Source organism: Myotis brandtii, unplaced genomic scaffold (assembly GCF_000412655.1).
Source record: "Myotis brandtii unplaced genomic scaffold, ASM41265v1 scaffold45, whole genome shotgun sequence".
Taxonomy (NCBI): domain Eukaryota; kingdom Metazoa; phylum Chordata; class Mammalia; order Chiroptera; family Vespertilionidae; genus Myotis; species Myotis brandtii.
The window spans coordinates 6,509,809-6,535,465 of NW_005367209.1; the positions used below are offsets into that span (position 1 = coordinate 6,509,809).

General features: G+C 39.8%; 1 protein-coding gene across 1 annotated transcript in view; it reads right to left on the reverse strand.

Annotated features, from left to right (window-relative positions):
- ATRN (attractin) overlaps window positions 1-25,657 on the reverse strand; it is a 110,060-nt gene that overhangs the window by 31,015 nt on the left and 53,388 nt on the right. The window contains exons 19-24 of the mRNA XM_005874754.2: window positions 19,830-19,967; window positions 15,361-15,454; window positions 13,543-13,595; window positions 10,977-11,071; window positions 8,423-8,501; window positions 6,487-6,644 (exon numbers count right to left, since the gene is read on the reverse strand). Coding sequence (XP_005874816.1) covers window positions 6,487-6,644; window positions 8,423-8,501; window positions 10,977-11,071; window positions 13,543-13,595; window positions 15,361-15,454; window positions 19,830-19,967 — 617 coding nt within the window. The remainder of the gene's footprint in view (window positions 1-6,486; window positions 6,645-8,422; window positions 8,502-10,976; window positions 11,072-13,542; window positions 13,596-15,360; window positions 15,455-19,829; window positions 19,968-25,657) is intronic.

A 25,657-nucleotide genomic window follows, 5' to 3' on the forward strand; every position in this document is an offset into this window, starting at 1 on the left:
CAGACTACAGTTCAAATCCCTCAGCAGAAACCTCCGGTCTCTTCATGACACCCGCTGCCTAGCCCTCCAGCATCTTGCTCATAGGACGACCATAACTTCAGTTCTGCTAAACTCCTGTAGTTCTTGAAAGTGATTTGGCATGTCCTTTCCCCACTCACTCCCTGACCCCAGGTTCCTTAAGACTCAGCTCTGAGGTTACCCCTCCTCACTCAGACTCAGGCGACACAGGACACTCACTCCCTTCCCCAACCAGGAGCACAGTGCCTGACATAGCTCCTGCTATCCATCCATGGCTGCTGCTCTGAGCCAGAAACTCTGCTGAGTGCATGGACGTTAAAGGCCGCCTAGTGGGTCCTGGCTGTGGAGAGCGCAGAGAGAGGTCTGCTAGAGACAGGATTTATCCGTTTTAGCTACAGATGATGTTCACAGATGAGACTGTCCAGGGAGAAAGGTCCAGAGGAAACCAAGGGAACAATGTCATTGAAACGCTCAGAAGAAACAGCCACAGATGAAAAGCAAAAGAGAGGAAACTTTCAAAAAAAAGGAATAATAGGTAATGATCATGATGAAAGCCACAAGGTAGTACAAGAGCCTTGAATGCCACTTGAAGCAAGGAAATATTTATATTTTATGTAGTTTAATTTTAAGTTATTTCATAGCTTTGTAATTCTTAAAACCCTTAAGGCACAGATATCTAACACCAGGAGGTTTGTATATACATCGGCATCATTATTACACAATTACTACAAACATTAAAAGTATATCTGACATGATTCATAATATTCAGAGTGGAAACAACCCAAGTATCCATCAACAGATGAATGGATAAATAAAATGTGGTATATCCATACAATGGAACATTATTCAATCTTAAAAAGGAATGAAGTACTGAAACATACTAAAAATGGATGAACCTTGAAAACACTGAGCTAAATGAAGAAGCCAGTCACAAAGGACCACATATTATGTGATTCAATTTATATGAAATGTCCAGAATAGGCAAATCCATAGAGACAAAAAGTAGACTGGTGGTTTTCAGAGGCTGAGGGGAGGGAGAAATGGGAAATGACTACTAATGGGTATGGGATTTCTTTTTTTAGGTGATGAAAATATTCTAAAATTGATGTGGTCATGGTTGCACAATTTTATGAATATGTTAAAAAACACTACATTGTGCACTTTAAATGGGTGAACTGGATGGTATGTAAATTATATCTCAATAAAGCGTTTACTAAAAAAGTATATCTGGGTCAATAAAAGTTTCATACATCCTTTGCTCAGTATAGCAATCCTGCTAGCACCCATAAACATAACTCTAAAATCTAAACGAATGCCTGGTTCTCAATACAAATTCTGTTTTGCCTTCACTTGTGAACACTAGCCTCTTACATAAAGTAACAGATGAAACAGCTGGCATGGAGAGGGCTTTAATATTAGTTCCACATTACAATAACAACCTCTGTTGCAGAGCCAGTAACAAGCCAGAATCCCAGCTTCTCTACCCACCTTCCCCCCTCGCACATCTGTCTGACCATTCTCTACCTTGAATACCTATCCTCCCAAATGATGGTCCTGGCTGAGCTAGCTGAGTGCCTGCTCACTGGGGAGAACACCTAGGATCACATTCAGAAAGCAGGGTTGAGGGAGGGACGCTCACCCACAGGAGCAGCTGACCAGAAAACAGGCACAACTAGCCCCAACATACCCTCCACCCTACTACACACAGGCTCTTTCAGGCTGGGTAGGTGTTTTTTTTAAACTGCATCTACAAAGACTTTTATAGTTAGTTTCAAATTCCCTCAGTTAGCAGTTATAGGTTTTGATCTGTTCCTAATTATGGAAAAGAATCCTGGGATCAGTTCAGAGTGAAGGAACTTGAGTTTAGCATTACCATTTTTAAAGCACCAATGTTTACATGAATTTCCGAGTACAGAATTAGATTTCCTCAGTTATTTTGCTTTAAAAAATGAGAAAGACAGAAAAGTTATTTTAGTTGCACTGAAAGCCATACTGAAATTGAACTGAATGGCCTACACTGCTGCGCCATTTAGACATCCTGGTTCTCTACGTTTTTACTGAATCTGTACAGCCTCTAAGTGTGCATGTGTTTTGTGTTTAGCAGCTAGCTGCATCTAGAAGAGCGAAGGCTCTGAGGAAAACAGAGCAATAAAGACACATGTAGCTCCCTCTGTTGAGAACATGCCTATCTCTGCCTAGGAAGACACAAGCGTAGCCCTCTGCCCAGCGCACAGTCAGATACAGTCCCAAGTGCAGAGAACCAGTTGTGTAAAGAGACAAAACACGCAATGCTACAGGTCTAGTCACATGTTTGCAAATACCAAAGAACAAAAAGACACATTTTCAATAGAACTTACCTGCTTTTTCAAGGAACGCTTGGCAAGCTAAATGGTGAGCACGCCATCGTTTATTTTCAAAAGTGCTCCTGAATGCAGCTTTCATAAAGGGCTCTTACTCAAGTGAGTAATCCAGCCCAGGTAAAAACACCAAAAAAAATCAGGCAGAAAATCAACATCTCTTTGATTCTTAAACTTAAAATTCGTACTTTTTAAAAGTAAGTGTGAGGAAGAGATCCCTCTAGAAGGAAATGCTCTAAAACCATTTCAGTGACTTTCAGAGGGTGGAGCAACAGGGCATGGGAAGGAAAAAAACTAGAACTCCGCATTGGCAACAGCTCGGCTATCTCCAGCACAAAAGCCTGTTTATGTGCACAGAACCCTCTTTCCAAATGGGAAAAACGTCAGCAGCATTAAGTCAAGATTTTCACCAAGATTCTTTAAAATATTAATTATTTCTTCAGCTATACGCTGAAGAACAAAGTCTGAAGTTCAACTAGATTCAGAATATCATGAGGTATGCCATTATGAAAACAATCTCAACTTAAAACAAGTCAATAAATAACACTTACTAGAGCTCAAATCAAGTATTTTACAAATGTATATGTTCTATAATTTGATACTGTTAGAAAATGCTACCAAACTGAAATTGTACCGGCTGGAGCCTAGAGCTCAACCTCTTTGGGGTCAGACAAGTTACCTAAACCCCTGGTTGACTCCCAAGATTCCCACTATGTTAGTACGTACACCCTCCCCTATAGTGTGGAGGGCCTGGCCTACTCAGATGACCCCTTTTAAAATAGGGTCTAGAGGTCAGAGTCAGAGAAAGGTGAAGCTTCAGTAAATCATATCTGTTTTGGGTATAAAATTTTTATTTTCAAATGTTATAGAAATAAAATCATGCAGAATGCCAATTTCTAATCCTCCTCCCCCCTCAGCAAAATTTTCTTGCAATTTATCCAACTTGTATCAATAGCTTGTTTCTTTTTATTGCTGAATATTATTCCATGATATGCAGGTAGCACAATTTATTTATCCATTCACCTGCCAAATAATACCTGGCTTGTTTCCAGTTTAGGGCTATTATGAATGAAGCTGCTAAATACTTCCATATAGGTGCTATAAATGTTGGTGCACAGGTGTCTGTGTGCCAGCGTGGCTCAGTGGTTGAGTATCGACCTATGAACCAGGAGGTCACGGTTCGATTCCCGGTCAGGGCACACGCCTGGGTTGTGGGCTCGATCCCCAGTGGGGGGAGTGCAGGAGGCAGCTTATCAATCTCTCTCATCACTGATGTTTCTATTTCTCTCTCCCTTTCCCTTCCTCTCTGAAATCAATAAAAACATATTTTTTAAAAAATTTTTTCATTTCTCTTGGATAAATGCCCAGGAATGCAACTGCTGGGTTGTATAATAAGAGCAAGTTTAGTTTTAAAAGAAAATGCCAAACTATTTTCTGGAGTGGCTGTACCATCTTACTTTCCCACCAGCAATGTAAACACGATCCAATTTCTTGGCAACCTCTCTAGCATTTGGTATTATTATTTTCAATTTTAGCCATTTTGATAGGTGCATAGTGATATCTCATTGTGGTTTTGCTTTGCATTTCTTTAATAGCTTTTGATGCTAAATATATTTTCACATGACTATATGACACTGGAGGCCTGGTGTCCTCTTGCAGTCAAGGAGCCCTTGGGGGATGTCCAACTGCTGGCTTAGGCCTGCTCCAGTGGGACATCTTTAGTGCTGCCGTGGAGGCAGGAGAGGCTCCTGCCACCGCCACTGTGCTCGCCAGCTGTGAGCCCGGCTTCTGGCTGAGTGGCGCTCCCCCTGTGGGAGCACACTGACCACCAGGGGGGCAGCTCCTGCATTGAGCATATGCCCCCTGGTGGTCAGTGTGCATTATAGCGACCAGTCGTTCTGCCATTCAGTCAATTTGCATATTAGCCTTTTATTATATAGGATATGTATATCCTTTTTGGTGAAATGCTTCTTTATGTCTTTTATTCATTTTCTAGATGATGTGTTTGTTTTTTAATGAATTTTGAGGATTATTCTTTTTCTTTTTTTTTTTTAAATCCTCACCAAAGACATGCTCACTGATTTTACATGCTCCAACCAGGGATCAAACCCAAAATCTAGGTATATACCCTTAACAGGAATCAAACCCGCAATCTTCTGGTATATGGGATGACACTCCAATCAAGTCACACCAGCCTAGGTGAGAATTATCCTTATATTCCAGACATAAGTGCTTTGTCGGAACTATAGTTTGAAAATATTTTCTCTCAGTATGTAGCTTGTTTATTCATCCCCTTAACAGGTTCTTTCACAGAAGAAAACCTTTTTGTTTTGATGTCCAATTTATCAATTTTTCCTTTTATGGGTCATGTTTTTGTTGTCAAGTCTAAAAACCTTTTGCTAGCCTTAAGATGTGAAGATTTTCTCCTAAAAATTTTATAGCTTTGTTTTACATTTAAATCTGTTGATTCATATTGAGTTAATCTTTATGTAAGAGAGTTGTGAGATTTATGTCAAAGTTCGTTGTTTTGCCTATGGTTGCCCAACTGTTCCACCATTTTTTGTTGAAAAGGCAATCCTTCCTGCCCTGAATTGTCTTTGCACTTTTGTCAAAAAACAGTTGGACATATTTATGTGGATCTATTTCAGGCTTCAGAATTCTATTCTGTGTCCATTCTATTGCGTGATCTGTGTCTATCCTCCAGCAGTAACCCAATGTTTTGGTTACTCTAGCTAAATAGTAAGCTTTAACACTGCATATAGTGATTCCTCCCACTTTACACCTCTTTTTCAAAACTGTTATAGCTATTCTAGAATCTTTGTTTTTTCATATAAATTTTAGAATAAGCTTGTCTATATTTACAAAAAAATCCTGCTGTGGTGATTTTTATTTTCATTTATTTATTTATCTATTTATTTATTTAATCCTCACCCAGGGATATTTTTCCACTGATGTTTTGACAGTAATTCAAATCACTTTACGAAGGAGAGGGGACTGGAGAATTCAGTCACCGTTGTTCACTAAGACAGGGCAGTTTCAGGATGTGCTGAAGGGAGAAGGCAGACTGTTTTTGGCTGATGATGAATGAATAAAAGAAAATAGAAATAGGGAATGTGGTCAATGCTTACAAGAAGGCTGGCTGAGGAGGGAAGCAGACTATGCCAGAGCAAAGGGAGAAGCCAATTAGAGGATGAACTTGAAGACCATTTAGATAGGGTGGTGAGAAAAAATATAACACAGAGCCTATCCTCCACATTTCAGAATGGAAAAGATTGTTCTTTAGTCACAGCCCTGAGGCATGAACATATAACTACCAGAATTAGATTGCAAACCCATCCTAATTGATCTGTGAGAACTTGCTTCAGTTGACCATGCTTCTGAAATTCAGCAAACAGCCACAACCCTAGTCCAGTGACCATGCTCCTATGGCTAAAAGTGAACCAGTCCCTGAAAGTCCACCCATCCGTAAATTCCACATTTACCCAAAATGAAGTGGGTAAAAGCAAAAAGTATTACGGCCTTCCTCAAGGACAATTATAAAAAGCACAAACTTGGACCTTGGAAAAGGGGGAGTCAACTGGTCTGGAAAGAGAAAATGAGCAGATGGATAAGAGCAGTGGCTGCAGCAGGTGACATGAATCCTTTCACATCCAAGTGTAAAAATCTGAGCTGTGGAAAGGCGACCTGAACTGTACAGGAGCAAGCTAGGACTCAAAACCTCATCTGGTTGACTGTAAGGCCTAGGCTCTTTAATGTGAACTTATAGTGCATTTATATCCATCTTATTCATTCCAGAATTGAAGCTCTTTATGTAGCTCTACAAACTTTTACATGGCGAGTGCTAAATGAAGAAATTATAGTTATAATTATCAAATTTGTTACATGCCACCCTGCTTTCAAAAGTGCTGATAGCTTTCCTTCATGAGTGATTTACACCATCTCCACTACAATCTTCTATGGTATTCATGTGCTCAGCACTCCTTTGCTATAGATTTACAGAGGCAAAGCAATACTGTATACCTTGTTTACTGCAGGTTCCAAATTAGTGAATTTAGTCTATACTAAAGAGAGTTCACCATGTCTGCCAATGAGACCAAAAAGCACATCTTACCTGAATTTTGATGGGCCAGGTGAAATTACTGACATAAACAAAGAAAGTGATATTCTGGTGGTTGCGAAAATCAAACTTCTCATTAGAGAAGCTATCTTTGTACTCCTTAATGTTGGTTTTCGAAACAACAGGCATCTCTTCTCCAGCCTGGGTTCCAGCTATTAGGAAGAAAAGAATAAAACAGAAGAGACTTTTTAGGGGGTATGGGGGCAGAATCTACCTTCATTAATAATAAGGATAATAGTTAGCATTTACTAAACACTTACTATGTCCCAGGAACAGCCTTTAAGAGCTCAATCTCATTTAATCTTAACAATATCCTCATTTACAGATCAGGAAACTAAGGTTCAGAGAAACTAAGTAACTAACTTGGTTCAGGTCACAGAGCCAGTAAGAAGTGGAGCTGGGATTTGAAGCTGGGAAGGCTGATATACAAGCCCGTGCCCTTAATTAGAATGGTTTTACTAGGAATCCCTGCAATTCCCTTCCAAGCTGCACATGGCCATGAAAATACAGATAGCACTAGAGTCCTATTAACAACGACATCCACTCTGCCCATAACACTTCAATTGCTCTGCATTTTCCCTTTATACCTATTTGTCAGTGCTCCATATTGCCCCTCCCAGGGACACTGATTCACCACTCACTTCCTAACTAACAGTATCCTCAAGTCTCAACAGTGGCAGGGAGGACAGAGCTCTAAACGTCACTCAGTCCCTTCTGCCACCAGCTACAACGGTATTTAAGTCCCCCAAATCTGGTATAAATGCATCCTATTCCCAAAAGTCCTTCAACATTCCATATTCCCCCTCTGCCGGGAATTCTAGTGTCTATAAAGATTCATTAAATAGATTTTCCCCATGTCTGAATCAAATCCTGTGACTGGAGCCCAGACTGTCAGGTTCTCATTGAGACAGTCATTGTAAATCATCATATGCTCAGAGATGTTGCCTTTCTCAAGATAAATGCTCCAATAATTCAGACCTTTTCTTAAAAGTCTCTCATCCCTGCAAGTTTCTGAATCTTTTCTGAATTCTAGACAGTCTTTTAAGACATGATAAACATAAAGTGACGTGCAAAGATAATGATTTTATCTTGCTTTAGTCTAATTGGTTGTGTTTTAACAAAAAATCAAAGACCAAACAATAACAACAAAAAACCCAAAACAAAAAACCAGTATTGTATAGTAATAATAATGATGAAACATTTAGTGAGACTTTACCGTGTTTCAAGTACTACTTTGAGTAGTTTGTTTATGATCTCATTTGTTTAATTCTCACAACACTATGCATGGCTAGGTGTTTTTTACGAGGAAACTGGGTCCGAAAGCTTAAGTAATTTGCCCAACAGTACAGTAACAGGTAGAATTCAAACCCAGGTCTGTCAAGCTATGCTCTTAACCACTACATAAGGTCCACCCTTTACTGTTTTAGCAGATTTTCTGCCCCAGCACATCTTCTTTAGTGACTCATAGTAAGATAAACAAGATAGTTTTAATCTCCAAAGTACACTTCCCTGTACCTACTAAAATCTCATTCTATTTTAAATGTTTCCATTTCTTGAAACTTTGAGTCATTTGCCTTTTTCACTTCTGAAGCACTGATGAGGATGATGATGGCAGTGCCAGAACAGCAGCTGCAGCAATGCTATTGGTGGTGGTAGTGGGGCAGGGTAGTGAGCATGTACTGAGCCTGACATATGGTAGGCACTGGCATGTAGAACCTAATTTAATCTATACCACACTTCTCTTTACAACGAATAACCCTAAAATCTAGAGAAGGATTTAGACATTTGCTCAAGGCTCCCAGCTAGTAAGCGGCAAAGCGGGGTTTCAAACCCATCTGTCTCTCTCCAGAACCCCTTTTCTCAACTCCTACATCACGATTCTTAATCTATTATCTTCATGCAGAAGGTCTTCACTAGGTAAGTTTTTTACCTGAGAAACTGGCGGCCCAGGTGATGTTGAGATTGAAGTTTTTGGAGGCATTGATGAACATGTCCAAATCCCTGTTTTGCTGATGAGAGGTACAGATAATTAGGAAAGTAATTAGAACAGTTTCCAGATTTTAAAATAATGCAATAATTAAATTTTATTACTTTTACCCTTCTTAATTACAAAGCAGATATTTTACGTCTTAACAGAAACTGACATTTATAGATTAGTAAAATTTCTAACCAATATAATATACTACCAAAACATTTGATTTCTCTCCCATAAAAATACATGGAATTGAATGATTTATCAAATGCCTAACTCCATGAAAAATATATCTTTAAAAAAACAGCCTCGCCAGACAACAATGACTTACATCCTGTGACCTATGTTAGGGAAATCAGCCTCCTAAGAAACCTCTGGGCAGCCGTTTCAAACGTCTGGATATAAAATACTTGATCAAGGGTCCCACTTTAAATGTATTTATAAATTCAGTATATGTACTTCTGAACTATTAATAGATTATATACAGTGTAAAGTTCTCCAAAATGGAAATGGTTTTTAAAAAAGCAAACAAAGCTGAAATAAACTAAATGAAAACATAATTTGATGGTATTCATTCATGATTTGAATAACATTTTTCTCTAACTAAAAATATCATTTCAAATAGAGAAAGATGACTAAATGTATTTTATTAACTTTGAAAATCTTGTTTACCACTTAGAGATATAGCAAGTTGAAGAGCTAGTTTAACTTATTTTGATATTTTGGTTTTAGTGACTGAAAAAATATCTGTGAGAATGGTGTTGTGGCAACTGGGAGAAGTATACTGTTAGCCATGCTGGGTAAATTTTAATACTAATTTTTACTTTTTACTGACATTTGTCAAAGAATTATTTTTTGCAAATAAATCAGATGTTGTATTTTTACATTTTACAAATGGATCCAATCCTGCTGAAATTCTTCATTTTGTAATACCACAAAACATTAGAAAATTAAGATTTTTAAGGGTGTTGTTTTAATAGTTTCTACAGGACAAAACTTCAATGGAAACGTTTTCAAAATGGAATCTCCAAACCAGAAGTTTCTCTCACAAAGCAGTTATCTTCTCATTTATTAATAAAACCTCACCGTCCCCTTGAAGGGACAGCTCAAATGCTTAATTTTAGTATTTGTTGGCAGCACACTACTAACAAGTACTTATTCCACAGAAAGGTCAATAAATTTGGAACCTAGTGCTTTTTTAAAAGATAGAAGATACACACTGGATACCTCTATTAAATATTCATAAGGTAAACAGGCAGGTCCAAAGGTTTTCATGGTCACTGCCCACATTGCTAAGTATTACCAAGAGCCTACATGCTTATTTAAAATAAAATTAACAACATCAATTACATCCTGAAAGACTGAGAGCTTCAACCACTTGCTTATGAGTAAGTTCAGTAAATAAATTTCATATTTGGTCCTTTTGCTATAACCTTATCCTAAAATCTTTTTTCAAAATTCCATTTAACATAGCCCCTGAAATGATATGCCTACACAGTTTTCCCACAAACTATTTTCATTTAAAGTACATTGATGAGAAATAAGAAACTTCTAAGGAGGCTCCTAAGTAATTTATCATCAAGTTTAGAAAAACTGCATTATGTATTGGAGTGGGTAATGAATAACTTTATATTTCATTGAAGAAATTGTGCAGATGTGTCTTTATGTTCTAGATCAGGGGTGGGCAAACTTTTTGACTCGAGGGCCACAATGGGTTCTTAAACTGGACCGGAGGGCCGGAACAAAAGCATGGATGGAGTGTTTGTGTGAACTAATATAAATTCAAAGTAAACATCATTACATAAAAGGGTACGGTCTTTTTTTTTTTTAGTTTTATTCATTTCAAACGGACCTTAGTTTGCCCACAGCTGTTCTAGATGCTTCACTTTTAAATGTCATGCTGTGTTGGCACCCTTCTACCACTAGGAAATACCTTATGGCAAGATGGGGTTCATTATTAACGTCAGTAGATATAAATCCACGTTTCAAATAGTCATCTTAATAATTTCAATTATTTCTGGCTAACTTCTTGTTGGGAATAACTAAACCTTCGCTGTTTTTACCTCCACTCGAATGAGGCTAACAACTTATTCTATGAGAAGTGTCACCTCTGCCACCTCCCTTGACCACTGGTATTGATTTCAATCTGCAGTTTCTTGGTGAGTACTTTTTAAGCCTCTGATCTACTTTGAGAGAGTAAATCTAGGCTTTGCGATCTGCCCCTCTGATGGGGGAATTACCCTTGCAGTCTCTTCTCCTTTTCTGTACAGGGATGCAATGGGCTGATGGGCAAATCAAGTATGTGTGGAGTCAATGTCAGTCTGTATATCTGATACTGGTAAATCTTAAAACCGTTCCTGCCTTTTAGGTGGAAAGGCGATAAAATGTAGATCTAACATTTCTTCCCTGTACCTCTAAACATCATCCTGTGTGCTCCACTCTGGAGACCACTGTTAAGGCAGTGCTTTTATCCATAATGACAAAAAAAAAAAAAAAGACTTTTAAATCTTACTTCATCAGGTGTAGCCACAAAATTGATGGCCGTGTAATAGCGGTCATCCTCCTGGGACAGGCTAAAGGTGAACTGATAGTCAATAAGAAGGGTATCTATGATAAGAAAGACATGTGTATTTAAAAGTTGAAGTAAAACAAAACAGGTCTCTAGAAACATACCTTGATTATCATAAATATTCAATACCAGGAAAGCACTTTTGGCTCACTTATACCTGGGGACTGGGGGTTTTTCAAAGGAAATCAAGGGCAGTATCATTTTGTTTGGATATACCCACCAAACCCTCCTTATACCATTATCCTGGTTGAGATTTTAAGCTCCAACCTAACCTACCTACAAATATTAATTGAACATCTATTTATTACAAGCTAGGCTGTACTTAAGCATATACTAGTAATGTTATAAATGGGGAGTTGTTGGCAATTTTATTTTTAACTGTTTAAGAAACTGCCATATGGTTTTCCAAAGTGGCTATACTATTTCACATTCCCACAAAGAATAGCCAGTTGTCTGGTTTTGGTACAGTATCAAAGCATAATATCCATAATTATGTGAAAAGGTAATTAAAATACTCCATTTTCCAACTATATGTCTGGTGAGGCCAGGCTTTTCTCATGATAGGGGCAGATGTGAGACTCCAGTTGTCTTCTCTAAATCCACAGTATTGGCTTTTGAGTCTAGTCATTCTAGAAGTGTATCTCACTGTGGTTTTAATACATATATTCCAAATGTCTAATGTTATCCATTTATTCATGTGCTTATTGGCCATCTATAATAATAAAAGCGTAATATGCTAATTATACTGGACAGCCAAACAACCTTCTGGACTAAGCTGGGGCTGCGAGGACCGAGGCAAGCCACCGTGGCTGTGAGGGCCGAGCACCTTGCATGAATTTCATGCATCGGGCCTCTAGTTTATATATATTCTTTGGTGAAATGTCTATTCAAATCTTTGCCTGTTTTTAACTGGAATTGTCTCCTTATTCAATTGTAAGAGTTCTTCATATATTCTGGATATAAGACCTTTATCAAATATATGCTTTGCACCCAGCTGCAGTGGCTCAATGGTTGAGTGTCGACCTATGAACCAGGAGGTCATGGTTCAATTCTGGGTGAGAGCACATGCCTGGGTTGCAGGCTCGATCCCCAGTGGGGGGCATGCAGGAGGCAGCCAAGCAATGATTCTCTCTCATAATTGATGTTTCTATCTCTCTCTCCCTCTCCCTTCCTCTTTAAAGTCAATAAAAATATATTCTAGAAAAAAATTTAAAAAAATATATACTTTGCAATATTTTCTAGCCTGTGGCTTTTTTTATTTAAAAAAATTTTTTTAAAGAAACATCTATGTGAGAGAAAAAAACATCAATCGTCTGTCTCTGATATGTGCCCCTACCAGATGCAATCCAGGTTTGTGCCCTGACTGGGAAGTGAACCTGCCACCTTTCGGTGTATGGGACAATGCTCCAACCTACTGAGCCACACTAGCCAGGGCTTATTTTTTAATGGTGTTTTTAAAATACAAGTTTTAAATTTTGATAAGTCCTAATAAACAACTTTTTCTTTTATAAATTGTGCTTTTGGAATCATATCTAAGAACTCTTTTCCCAAGGTCATAAAGTTTTTCTCTTTTCTCCTAGGGGAAAAATTTTTTTACCCTATAAAGTATCTATATACTACTATATTACATTTATAGGTTCCAGTTGGACACGAATTTTGAGGGGACACTATTCAACCCAGGAAAGCAAGTATATAATTAGAGTGTATATGCTAAACATTAACTCATTTTTCTCTGGTTCCATAATCTGGCCTGCTATGTGGGTTCTGGAAGACAATGTATTTACCCATAATGACCTGGTCACTTTGCCAGATTTACCTTTCAGTATAAGTTAATCATTAGAGATTTCATTTTATATATTAGTTCCTAAAGAGGTGGGTAAGCCAAATCAGTTTCAGAGAGAATGATAACTTCAACTATATTTTAAGATAAAAAAAAATACTTTTATTGATTTCAGAGGGGAGAGGGAGAGAGAGACAGAAACATCAATTATGAGAGAGAATCACTGATCGGCTGCCTCCTGCATGCCCCCCACTGGGGATCGAGCCTGCAACCCAGGCATGTGCCCTGACCGGGAATCAAACTATGACCTTCTGGTTCATAGGTCAACGTTCAACCACTGAGCCATGACAGCCGAGATAATATATTTTTTTTTTTTACCTATGTCCTAAAATAAGAAATATGGTGACCCCAACCAGGTAATGGCAAATGAAACAAGGTTTCCAGGGAACATAAGCAAAAAACCCCAGAGATATATATCTCTGTACTCTTCCCTGATATCTGCTATGGACAAACTAACATAAACTATAATCACAATTAAAGTAGTTTAAAATTGTGCCCATATATGTATTAAACTTAATAGAATGTAAGCACATCAAAAACGAGGACACTTCCATGGATCATTGCTATATTCCTACAGCACTTACCATTCTCAAACAATGTTAAAGACAATAATGAAGTTTTACTGAACTACTTTGCTTCTAGACAGACAAGAATTATAAAAACACTTACAATAACATGTTCCTTTGAGAGGGTTTCCCTGGTATCGATTTTCTACTTCACAACTAGGGGGGGAAAAATGAAGATTATTTTCTATTGCTATTTAAAAGAGAATCTACATTCATTTTAAAATCAAGTAGACCCTTTAATATAAACTACCATTTTTGAGTCAGTACATATAATTACATTCTTCACTGTTATTCAAATCAAGTGAACTAACAAGAATTTGCATTTATTTTTAATGCTGACTGCCCAGGAGTTCATACAACCACCGACTAAGAAACATTTGCCAAACAAATGAGATAAACCCAAATATAATATATCTAGATCCTACTTATAATCATGAAAAACACATTTTTACTTTTATACGAACTATTCTTTTAAAAGTACAGTTAAAACATTTTTCATATATTCATGTTTCATCTCTTTCCTATTCTCCCTGGATAAACTGATCCTGTTCTTTAAATACAAGTAAAAGAAGGCTAAACACAAAGAACCTTTTTTTAAAAAAACAAACAAACCTGGGACACAGTTCACCAGTCTAGAGAAAAAATAAGTTCTAGTTAAAAAAAAATTATTAATTTCCTCATAGGTATTATCTATGAACATCAGCAAAACCATTGAGGGAAGCACAATAGCTATGAACTATGGAAAAAGAAGGGGAAAGCTTGGGTCAAGCACTTTGCCCAGATAAATAATACAGGGATATGTGTCCGTTTATAAAGGGTGATTAACAGCACTTGTTTATACCTAAATCTCTTAAAAAGAAAGTCTTTCACTGGGCCTATTCCCCATTTCTTTGCTGTGTATCAAAACTGAGGACAGGAGTGATTAATTTTGCTCTATAACATTTTTCTGTTTAAAGAAACCTGGACTCAAAAATTAAATTTGACCTTTGATTATACTTTTCTTCACGTACTGGTTTCAGGGCAGCATAAAACCAATAAACGTATATGCAATAATGTAAACTAGAAGATGTAGACAGAGCATTTCCCTCCTGAACACCACTATCAAGCCTCAATCACTGGTTACATAACTTTGCTTACCAATGACACATCTGCTTGCATCAGCTCAATATTTTGATACTACTAAACATTTCTAAGTCTCTTCTTGAGAGAATGAGTAAACCTGGAGTATGTGTTTTATGAGGTTTTCTGGTGAGGCAGACAGGAATATATGAATTAGAGAACAATCTCTCTTCTTTCAACATCCCAGGACATTAAAAACAATTATTGTTAGTCCCACTATTGAAAGAGGTGGAAACAGATTCAGCACAGTTAAGTGATTCACCTCAAGAGGACCCCGCTCAGTGGAGGCACAGCCAGGGCTGAAACCCCACATCTGCTTGCATCCTCATAGGTGGGGACCCCAGACTCTCCCTTGAAAGATGTCTCATCTACTTCATCAAGGAAAATGCTAGAACAGGGTGGGATGTGTTAAAGGCCAGAGAGGATCACCTCCACTATCAGACAACCAAAATGCCAAATAAAATACTATCTGGGAATACCAGCTCTTCCAACTCTCTTTCGAAAAAGGGTTCAATCTCCTGACATGACAAAAACCGAGTACTGGCTGAAGTTAGACAACTAATCCAAGTCAGCAACCCAGGGAATGTCAGAGTTATTAAGGAACTGCTGCTAAACTGACGACCTACTCACTATGGAGGTTGACCAAGTTAGACCTGTCTGAAGTAAAAAGGGCAAAATTCCAAATCAATCAACTTGGGATCCCTTAGAGCCCATGGCAACAAGGCATAGACCCAGATGACCTGAGTCAATCACTAAACCCAGGCATGGCCTGTGGCAGTGGTCCTGGGAGGGTGGTACTCACAGCTGGCACTCGTCCCCCTTGACGCCCTTGGTGGTGCAGAAGCACTTGCCCGAGTTGGTATTGCACAGTGATGCGTGACCATTGCACTTACATACTGGAAGGAGGAAAAGGAATGTTAGTCACAACTGGCTTAAAAGATTACTATCAGAGACTTTTTCTAAAACAAGTAAATTAATCTCAATTGGATTTGACATGAAAGATTAAAATTAAAGCATTTAATGAGTAAGATTCTTTTTTTTCAGCTAATGATTTATCTCAAATAATGTAAAGGCAACATTAAAGGAACCAAAGTCAAAGGACAGGAGAAAAGTCATTTCCACCACCATCTGAAGCAATCCCAATTTTTATCTTTTTAATAGACTGTGTTTTCCACTATTACAATTCTTCTATTCATTCAATAAACATTTAATGAAGTGTCTCTAGTGTGCCAGTTGCTGGGTGTGAGGACACAGACACAGTCCCTGCCCCCATGGAGATGTTCTGAGTGATGACAGTCTGAGGGGAGGGTTGGTCAGGCTGCACTCAGCCTCAGCTGAGGTGCCTTCTCCACAATGGTCACATTTCAAACCCCACTAGGGCTCAGAAGTAGGGTGGGATTCCAATGGCAGGTTGGTGTTTCAGAGGCTATTCAGGACTCACCAGCCTTCCTTGCCTTCTTCTTGGCCTCCATAAAAAACTACTCCTGTCACTTCTCTCCTCTAGCCATCAACATCTCTCTACCTTTTTTAAATCCAGCACACTAGAGGCCTGGTGCATGAAATTCACACACAAATAGGGTCCCTAGGCCTGGCCAGTGATCAGGGTCGATCGGGGTCTTCTGGCTGCCGGCCGGGGCCTTCCTTCCCCTAGCTGCTGGTTGCTGGCCGGGGCCTTCCTTCATTCTGCGCTACCCCCTGGTGGTCAGTGTACATCATAGCGAGCAGTCGAACTCCCGGTCAGTCAGACCCCTGAGGGGACAATATGCATATTAGCCTTTTATTATCTTACATAATAAAAGGCTAATATGCAAATTGACCGAACAGCAGAATGACTGGTCACTATGATGCACACTGACCACCAGGGGGCAGATGCTCAACACAGGAGCTGCCCCCTGGTGGTCAGTGTGCTCCCACAGGGGGCTGGCTGGTGAGCACAGTGGTGGTGGTGGGAGCCTCTCCTGCCTCCCTGGCAGCGCTAAGGATGTCCGACTGACGGCTTAGGCCTGCTTCCCACACCAAGCTGTCAGTGGGACATCCCAAGGGCTCCTGGACTACGAGAGGGCGCAGGACAGGCTGAGTGCATGAATTTCGTGCACTTGGCCTCTAGTCCTATCTAATAATAAACAACCATGGTAATTAACCATACCTTCGCTACCATCGCCATTGCCTGATCAGCACGATATGCAAATTAACTGCCAACAAAGATGGTGGCTAATTTGCATACTGCAGGCAGGGCGGGACACTGGGAGCCGCCATCCAGGCCCCCGTGTGCAACCCCAGGAGCCGCCGGAAAGCCAGGCCGCAGGCAAGGCGGCCCCCTGGGACCCAGGAGCCCGTCAGCGAGGTCTGCAGGCGAAGCAGCGATCAAGCTATGAGGAAGAGGGTGGGGGGGCGGAAGGAGCTACAGGAGCAGCTCTGGCCGGAGACTGAAGACTCTGGCCGGAGCGAGGAGCAAAGACTGAAGGCTCCAGCCGCAGCGAAGACTGTGTCCAGAGCGAAGATGGAAGGCGGTGGCCAGAGTGAAGGTCTGGGTCCCAGGTGCCAGAGGAAAACTGGTGCTGGCAGCCAGGGGAAAGAAGGCCTATTGCACGAATCTGTGTGCAACAGACCTCTAGTCTATATAATAAAAGCCTAAGTGGCCGTTATGGCGGAACGACTAGAATGACCGGTCACTTGACGCGCACTGACCACCAGGGGGCAGACATCAACGCAGGAGCTGCCCCCTGGTGGTCAGTGTGCTCCCACAAAGGGAGCACTGCTCAGTGAGAAGCCGGGCTCACAGCTGGTGAGCATAGCAGCGGTGGTGGGAGCCTTTCCCACCTCTGCGGCAGCACTAAGGAGCAGTGAGCCCAGCAGTAAGGAGCAGCGAGCATGTGGGCAGTAAGGAGCAAGGCCTCTAGTATAGGATAAGTATGAGACATGATAAATTTTATGTGTTAGTTGAAATAAGTGAGTTTTTTTGCTTAATTCCTTTTCATTTTACACCCTGTTTTTCTGTGAATAAAATTAAAGGCATTAGGCTGGAGATAGGTGCACTTTTAAAATAAATTTTGCAGAGAAAATAATCACCCAAAGAAACCTGTGAAACAGAATAGTAAAGCTGTTAAGAGAATGGATGCACCTTCAGAAACATGAGTGTTCAACTGCTGGCTCAGTTGAGTATGGAGAGGGGAGTACAGTATATTAACAAAAAAGCAAAGGCCTGAAGTCAGTTTGCCTGGGTTTGAATACAGTCCACTCCACTTAGCTCCTTTGTAACTTCGGGCACGATATTTAGCTCCTTTAAGTCTCTGTTTTCACATCTATATGATGGGTATGATAATAGTACCTGTCTCTTGGACTGTTGTGAAAAATAAATGAGATAATACATGAATGAAACATAGTAAGCATTCAATAAATCATGGTTTTTATCCTTAGCTTAAGGACTATATAATTATAAGAGGAAAACATAAAAGACTTAGTGCCACTCACAGTATTTTAAAATCATGCTTTCTATTGTGGATTGAGACCCTAAAAAATAAAATTAGCTCTAAGTTATGGACAATAGTACTCAGGCCCCACAACTGCTACAGAGCAGAATGTAATTTTCCTAGATGGCTGATGAAGATCTGGGGATGAAGACAAGGCATAGATCCAGCAGACCTGGCTACTGGTACAGGCGTTTGGAGGCACAACCAGGCCCAGTAGTTAAAGTCACACATCCTGGATGTGGTTCCGATCTTGCAGTAAGAAGTTGGGCAGATAGGTTCCTTGATCACAGGGATAATAAAAGCCCCTACGTCTCGGGTGGCTGCCAGCACAATGCCTTGTACACAATTATCAGTAGGTTTAGGTACTCTGATTACTGTCTAATGGATGAAGTCTATTCATAGGAGAAGAAAAATATTTTTACTGAAGATTTTTTAATCTGAGCAAGAAATTTTATTTAAGAGTGGTAGAAAATGACATTAGAAAAGTAATAATAATTATTCACATCTACTGAGTGATGACTATGTGTCATGCATTCTCTGACTGCTTTCATTCCAACATCCCCATATTTGCAGATGAGGAAACTGAACCCCAGCAAGGGTAAGGGATATACCACTAGGACACAGCTCTCTCCTGGCTGCTCTGGGATCAGACCTTTCTCAAGAGCCATGTGAAGGAGCTTGGCGGCAGAATTAGGTTCGGCCTGTACCCACCAGCCACTAGCTCTGTAAGCTTTTGAGAAAGCAGAGGGGAAGACTAATTTACTATGAAACCTTTTTAAAAAATATTCACACACTTTCATGTGCCCCTGTCCAGATGTCCGGGAAACAAGAGCTTGGGAGCATCCCGCCCAGGCCGTGGGGAGGGGGTGCTTCTTGGTGTGCACTACTAATTTTAACAACCAAATGAGCGGAGATTTTCTTTTCTTATTATTTTCCTGCTCAGAACCTGAAGGGTCTTTTCATGGAAACTAGAACAAACCAAAAATAAGTTCACTGGTATCACTGGTCACTTATAAAATCATAATTTATATTCTAACAATAAAATGTCCTGTTGCTTACAGAAATCTATTTGACATGTATGGGGAAATGTGGGACTATTTAAATATTTAAAACACACCAGAAGTACTGACTGAGGAGTCTGGCTTCTGGTTAAAAACCTACATGCATTTTTTTCCAACCATAGCCTTTCCCTGGCAGGCCTTAGAGGGAAAGCTGCCCTCCCACACCAGCCTGGGTGGAAGTCTCTGAGGGGAGTTGCAGCCAAAGTGTCAGGAACCCCTTGTTGGCCACCTCTTTCACATATTTGCATTCCAACTTCAGATGCCTTCATTCCTAGGTCTCCTTACCTGAGGCCTTGGGCAGAGGTCATCTTCAGGCCTCTGCTAAGCTTCCTCATGGGGGAGAAGAGGAAAGCTTTGAAGACACTTTCTCCACTCTCCATCCCCAGGGCTTTCCCACTCCCAGCCCTTCCTCTTCACCCTCCCTCCCCAACCAGGGTCCATAAGAGGCTTTTGCTGAGCCTTTTGTCTGGGCTCCCTCAATAGTCCAAAGACCACCCCCACCTCCACCCCCGCCTATGCTCATCTAACCGGACACTCAACCGGTGCGCCATTCCAGAAGGCAACATAGAACAGATGGAGTTAATGCATTCTCCACTTTAAGCCTCTTTCTTGTATGACTTAAGAAATACAATATCCAAAACCAATTGGCTTCTTTCTCCTTTTAGATATTCAAGTCAAAGAGAAGCACTGTGTTACATCTGGGTTGCAGTCAGTAATCCTGATGGATGGATTTGACTTACACTGACATTTCCCCCCATTGGTGGGATCACCATAGAAGCCAGATATGCAGGTCTCGCAGTGCTTGCCCGTGGTCAGGTTCTCACACTTCTCACAGATACTCTGATTAATGCATTTGCTGTGGCCATTGCACTGGCAAGCTGAAAGAAAAATAATTTTTTTGGTCCCATTGTACAACTGATGGAGTAAGTTCCACAAGATTATTTGCAACTATCTAAGTTCCTTATTGCCTCTAAATACAAAATCATTGAAACTGGCTCACTAAAAACTAGTTTGAAAAAGAGCTAGTGTGTGAAATTCAGAAATATACCACAGCAAGAAGAAAGTCCATAGCCAATAAAAACAATAATTTTTGTTGTTATTCACTGTAAAAACAACATATGCTTATGGTACTTAAATTTGAAAACTGTAAGGCAGGCAGGAAAATTACATACACTTCCACAATCCAGAGATCACTGTTCACATCTGGAATTTTTCCTTCCAGTATTTTTTAAAATATATTTTTATTGATTTGAAAGAGAGGAAGGGAGAGGGATAGAAACATAGATGTGAGAGAGACACATCAATTGGTTGCCTCCCACACATGCCCTGACCAACCAGGGCCGAGGACTGAGCCTGCAACCAAGATAAGTGCTCTTGACCTTTCAGTCCACAGGCCGATGCTCTAACCACTGAGCAAAACAGGCTAGGGTGTAAACAGTTTTACTGAGATATAAGTGACATATAACATTGTGTAAGTTTAAGGTGTACAACATATTGCTTTGATACACTTATATATTGCCACATGATTACTATCATAGCATTAGCTAACACCTGGATCACATCACATAATTATCATTTTTGTGTGTGTATGAGAACATTTGATATTTACTGTTTTGCAACTTTTGCAGGTCTTTCTTGCCTGATCAGCATGATATAGTTTTTTACTATTTCAGAAACTTTCCATAGCCGGTACCTGTCTTGTTTACCACCTGTTCTCTACCCTAACCCTGTAGGTCAGCGGTTCTCAACCTGTGGGTCGCGACCCCTTTGGCAGTCGAACGGCCCTTTCACAGGGGTCGCCTAAGACCATCCTGCATATCAGATATTTACATTACGATTCATAACAGCAGCAACATTACAGTTATGAAGTAGCAACGAAAATAATTTTATGGTTGGGTCACAACATGAAGAACTGTATTTAAAGGGCCAGAAGGTTGAGAACCACTGCTGTAGGTATTTGAGTTGTTCTATACAGACTGCAGCTGAAAAACTTAAAAATGACTACATTAGTTATGACTGCACCAAAATTACTTTGGATGTATGGGATACACATGTTGTTCCTGTGAAGATGGGTAGTCCTCCCTTAGTATCTACTGATGCTCAAGTCCTTTAGTTGGCCTTACATTCTATGGATGCAAAACCCATGGATATGGAGGGCCAACTATACAGCAAAAGAGCAAAGCACAACACACACAAAATGTAATACCCAAAATAATTTACAAAAAACAATCTGTTCACTATAAAAAGACTAAAAAAAAATAAATGACTGAACAAATGTGTCTCTCTTCCCCTTCAAAACTACACTGAAAGATTAAATTAACAGGAGTATGGGATAAGAGGAAAAGATGCTATCAGAAGTATTGGGCGATACTTCTAAAGTATTGAGGAATTTCCAGAAATTGTAAAACAGATATGGTCAATCTGACCAAACAACGGGAGTTAAGACACCTGTATCCTAACCCTAATATAGGAGAAGGAGGGGACTGACAAAGTGACCACATACACTTTACCACTTGACACCTAAATAATCCAACAGAGGCTGGCAGCCAGAACAGGCCTCAGGAGAGTGATGGATAGCAGGAAGTACCTCACGACCTGCTCAACAGCTGGCTGAGGCATCTGTCCGAGGCTGCAGTAGGAAAGAACAGTTCTGTGGAGTGAGTTAGGGGTCAGAAAGAAAAACCAGGGCAATGCCCCAGCTATCTTCAGGTCACCATAACATCCTAGTGTGGGGAGACACTTGGCACAACCATGACCATGACCATGCCAAATGCATCCAGGCACTTGGTCTATTACTCCCTCCTTCTACTGAAGGAGGAAAGCAGACCACTCAACAACAGTCAGAGCACACCAGAACTGGAGAGACCTGTGGCTGGCTAGTCCGCTTCTCCCTTAGGATATCACACCACACCTTCACAACAGCTCAGTGTACCCAATAGTGATAAATTCAGATAATCCTAAAGATAAATACAAATCAACCTTAAACAGTAATCAGTATAAGAAAATCATCAATGTAAAGGCAGTACCTGGATAAACACAATGAGCAACTAACCTTGAAGGAAAGGCTGATGCAAGAAACTTAAGAGAATGAAAAATACTAATTTTAGTAATTGAAAGAGACAAGAGATTATTGTATTCATAAAATAAGCAAGTAAGCTCTGAAAAAAACCTCATGATATTTAGAGAATTTGCAAAATGAAAAAGGATAAAACAAAATTAGACACAAAACAAAAAATCTTCAATAGGTTAAACAGAACATATATCTTCAAGAAAAGAAGCTATCTTCAAGAACATATTATGAACAACTGTATGCCAACAAATTTGATTACTTAGATGAAATAGACAAATTCCTAGAAAAACACAGATTACCAAAACTGACTCAAGCAGAAATAGAAATCTGAATAAACCTGTAATAAATGATAAGTTTAAATTAATAATCAAAGATCTTCCCACAAAGAAAAGTCTAAGCCAGATGGCTTCACTGATGAATTCTATCAATACTTAAAGAATGAATGCCAATCCTTTGCAATCTTATTAAATAGAAAAGGAGGGAATATTTCCCAACTCACTCTATGAAGCCAATACTAGCCTGATACCAAAGCCAGTCATCACAAGCAAGCTATAGAACAGACCCATATCCCTCATGAATAAAAGACACAAAATCCCCAACTAGCAAAATGAATCCAGCAACACACTGAAAAGGATTATGCAACATCAGCAAATGGCTTTATCCCAAAAATGCAAGGCTGGTTTAATATTCTTAAGTCAATTAATGTAATACATAGTACTAATACCTGAAAGAATAAAAACCACATCATCATTGCAATAGATACAAAAACAGCATTTGATAAAATATAGCATCCATTCATGACAAAAATCTTCAAAAAGCTAGAAAGAGAAGAAAAATTTCTCAACCTGATAAATGGCATGTATGAAAATTTAAAGCCAACATCAAACCTAATGGAGCAAGACTGAATTCGTTCCCCCTAAAATCAGAAACAAGACAAAGAAGTCCACTCTTACCACTTTTATTCAACATTACATTGGAGTTTCTAGCCAGGCCCAGTAAGCCCCCAAAATAAATTTATAAAAGGGTATCCAGATTGGAAAGAAAAAGTAAACTGTCTTTCTATTTTTTTAAATTTAATTTTATTGTTTAAAGTATTACAAATAGTAGTACATATGTCTCCTTTCTTTCCCCATTGACCCTCCCCTACTACCCAGCACATGCCCTCCCCCCTCCCCCCAGTGTCTTTCATCCACTGGTTAAACAGACAACATGACCTTGATGTAGAAAACCCTAAGAAATACACTAAGAAACTAATAGAAATAATAAATGAGTTCAGCAAAGTTGCATCCACAAGATCAATAGACAAAAATCAACTGTATTTCTACACACTAGCAACAAACAATCAGAAAATGAAATTAAGATAATTTCATTTTAAGAAAAATAAAGATGGGGGGAAGAAAATGGCGGAGGTATAGACGGATGTCCCGTGCCTTATCCCGGAGCAGATAAGGGTGAGCAGCTGAAACGGGTAACATACAGCCCGAATAAGCAGAGGATATTCAGCTGAGAGACAGTTTGCAGCCGGGAAAGACAGAGGACTCTGGAGAAAGGGGACGGTTGGAGACTGCGGCTGAAATCTCTCCCGGAGCGCCGGCTCAGCCGCGGAGACTGCGCCATCTTGAGTGGCTGTTACTGGAAACGTATACACCCAAAGACCCGGCATCCAGAGATCGGCTACTAACCCGGATACAACAGATCTCAAGCAGCGCGACTATGTGAACTCAGACGAGCCCTGCTTCTCCTCACGGAAAGATTAGATTTCCCCTAAAAGTGCTGTTTGCAATTCAGGTTGGAGAGAGGAATGCGCGCTGGGGGAAATATGCGCCCCACAAAGTCCACGGCCGTTGGGGCCAGCATGATCCACGAGTGTGGAAGGGCTCCCGCAGGGCTGCTGGCAGAAGGGAACGCTAAAAATAAGCCCATAGCTGGACTGGATGCAAAAAAGCAGCCTCGGATTTTGCAACGGGTGCCAGCTACTTGGTGCCAGGGGAGAGAGGGCGCGCGGAGACTGTGCACAGACCTGGAAGGTGGAGGCTTGCGAATTCCTGCAACTTCTCAGGCTCTTGTTTTTACACTTCCCCTTAAATCTTTGCGTTTGATTATTAAACACAGTGCATGGGATTGCCCAGTTGGGGTCACTCACAGAGCCTGTAGGGGAAAGTTGTTTTGGGGGAACCTGGGAAACAGAGCGGGGAGTAACGATTAAAGAACCAGCTCTGGGCAGTGGACTTTCCCAAACCAGTTTCAAGTACAATAGAGAAAATAAACCCTAACTACTGGATAGAGAGGACTTATAGCCTCGGAGGTCAATCCAGACACACTGCCACCCAGAGGCAGAGCCACGAACTGACTCTTCTGTAAACACAAATAAAGGCAGTCTGGGAAACAAATACAGCCTGCCTTAAAATCAGGACTGTGGTTTACAACACGGAGGAACAGTGTATCACAGGGAAATTCAACACCCTCCTTAATACGTGGCAGGACTAAGGCGTGCCAAAAAAAAGAGTAGAAGATCTGAAGCACCTTCACTACTGCACATTTTTTTTAAATTCTTTTTTCACCTTTTAATTAAGAATCTATTTTATTTTATTTATTTTATTTTTTTCATCACCTGATTTTACCTTTTTAATTACTACATTTTTATTTTTAACCAGTATTATTACTACTATCATTTTACCATTTTTTAAAGTGTCATTTTATTTTTTCTTTATTTTATTTTGGGATTAGTGTTCTACATTCTATTTTCATCTTTCCTTTAGCATCATTTTACTCTACCTCAACTTTACCTTTATGCCAAAATTCTCTTCTTAAATTTTCCCCTTTTGTTGTCCTGTTTCTATTACCCTATTCCTGTTTTGGTTTTCCCTATTCCTTCTTTTTACCCCCTGTCTAAATTTTACCCTACTTATATATCTAATTTCCAATCCCTTGCTCTAAATCCATATACACCTCTCTCTTATCTTTCTTCACTATCCAAAATTTTTTTTCTCTCTCTCTGTCGCTTTGCTATTGTTTGCTTGATTTTGAGTATATTGGGTTTTTTTAAAGCTTGTTTGTGAGATTGTTTTGTTTTTTATTTTTATTTTTCTGTTGTTTTTTTTTTTTCTTTCTCCGGTTATTTTTGTGCTGCTGTTTTCACTTGCCTCGCTTGATATTAGTGGTTGTTTGTAGTTTGCATTAATCTCCAGGGATCCATTGCTGGAATTTCTTGGGATTAGTGGCGGTTCTATTAGAGTTTTCTCCCCATATAAGTAGTCTCTTCCCCTCTTCTATTTCATTCTCTCTCTTTTCTCTCTACTTTTTTTCTCCTCCCTTTTCCCAATCTCATTTTTGCACTCCTTTTTTTTTCTTTTTCTCTTTTATCTTTTTCTCTTCTTTCTTCTTTATCCCCTAATTCTCTGCTCGGGTGGTCACCTTTATTTGGGGTTATTAATATCGTGAATACATTTGTGTTCAGTGCCTTGTACATTGTGCCTTGTTGTGTTGTATTTTGTGCCT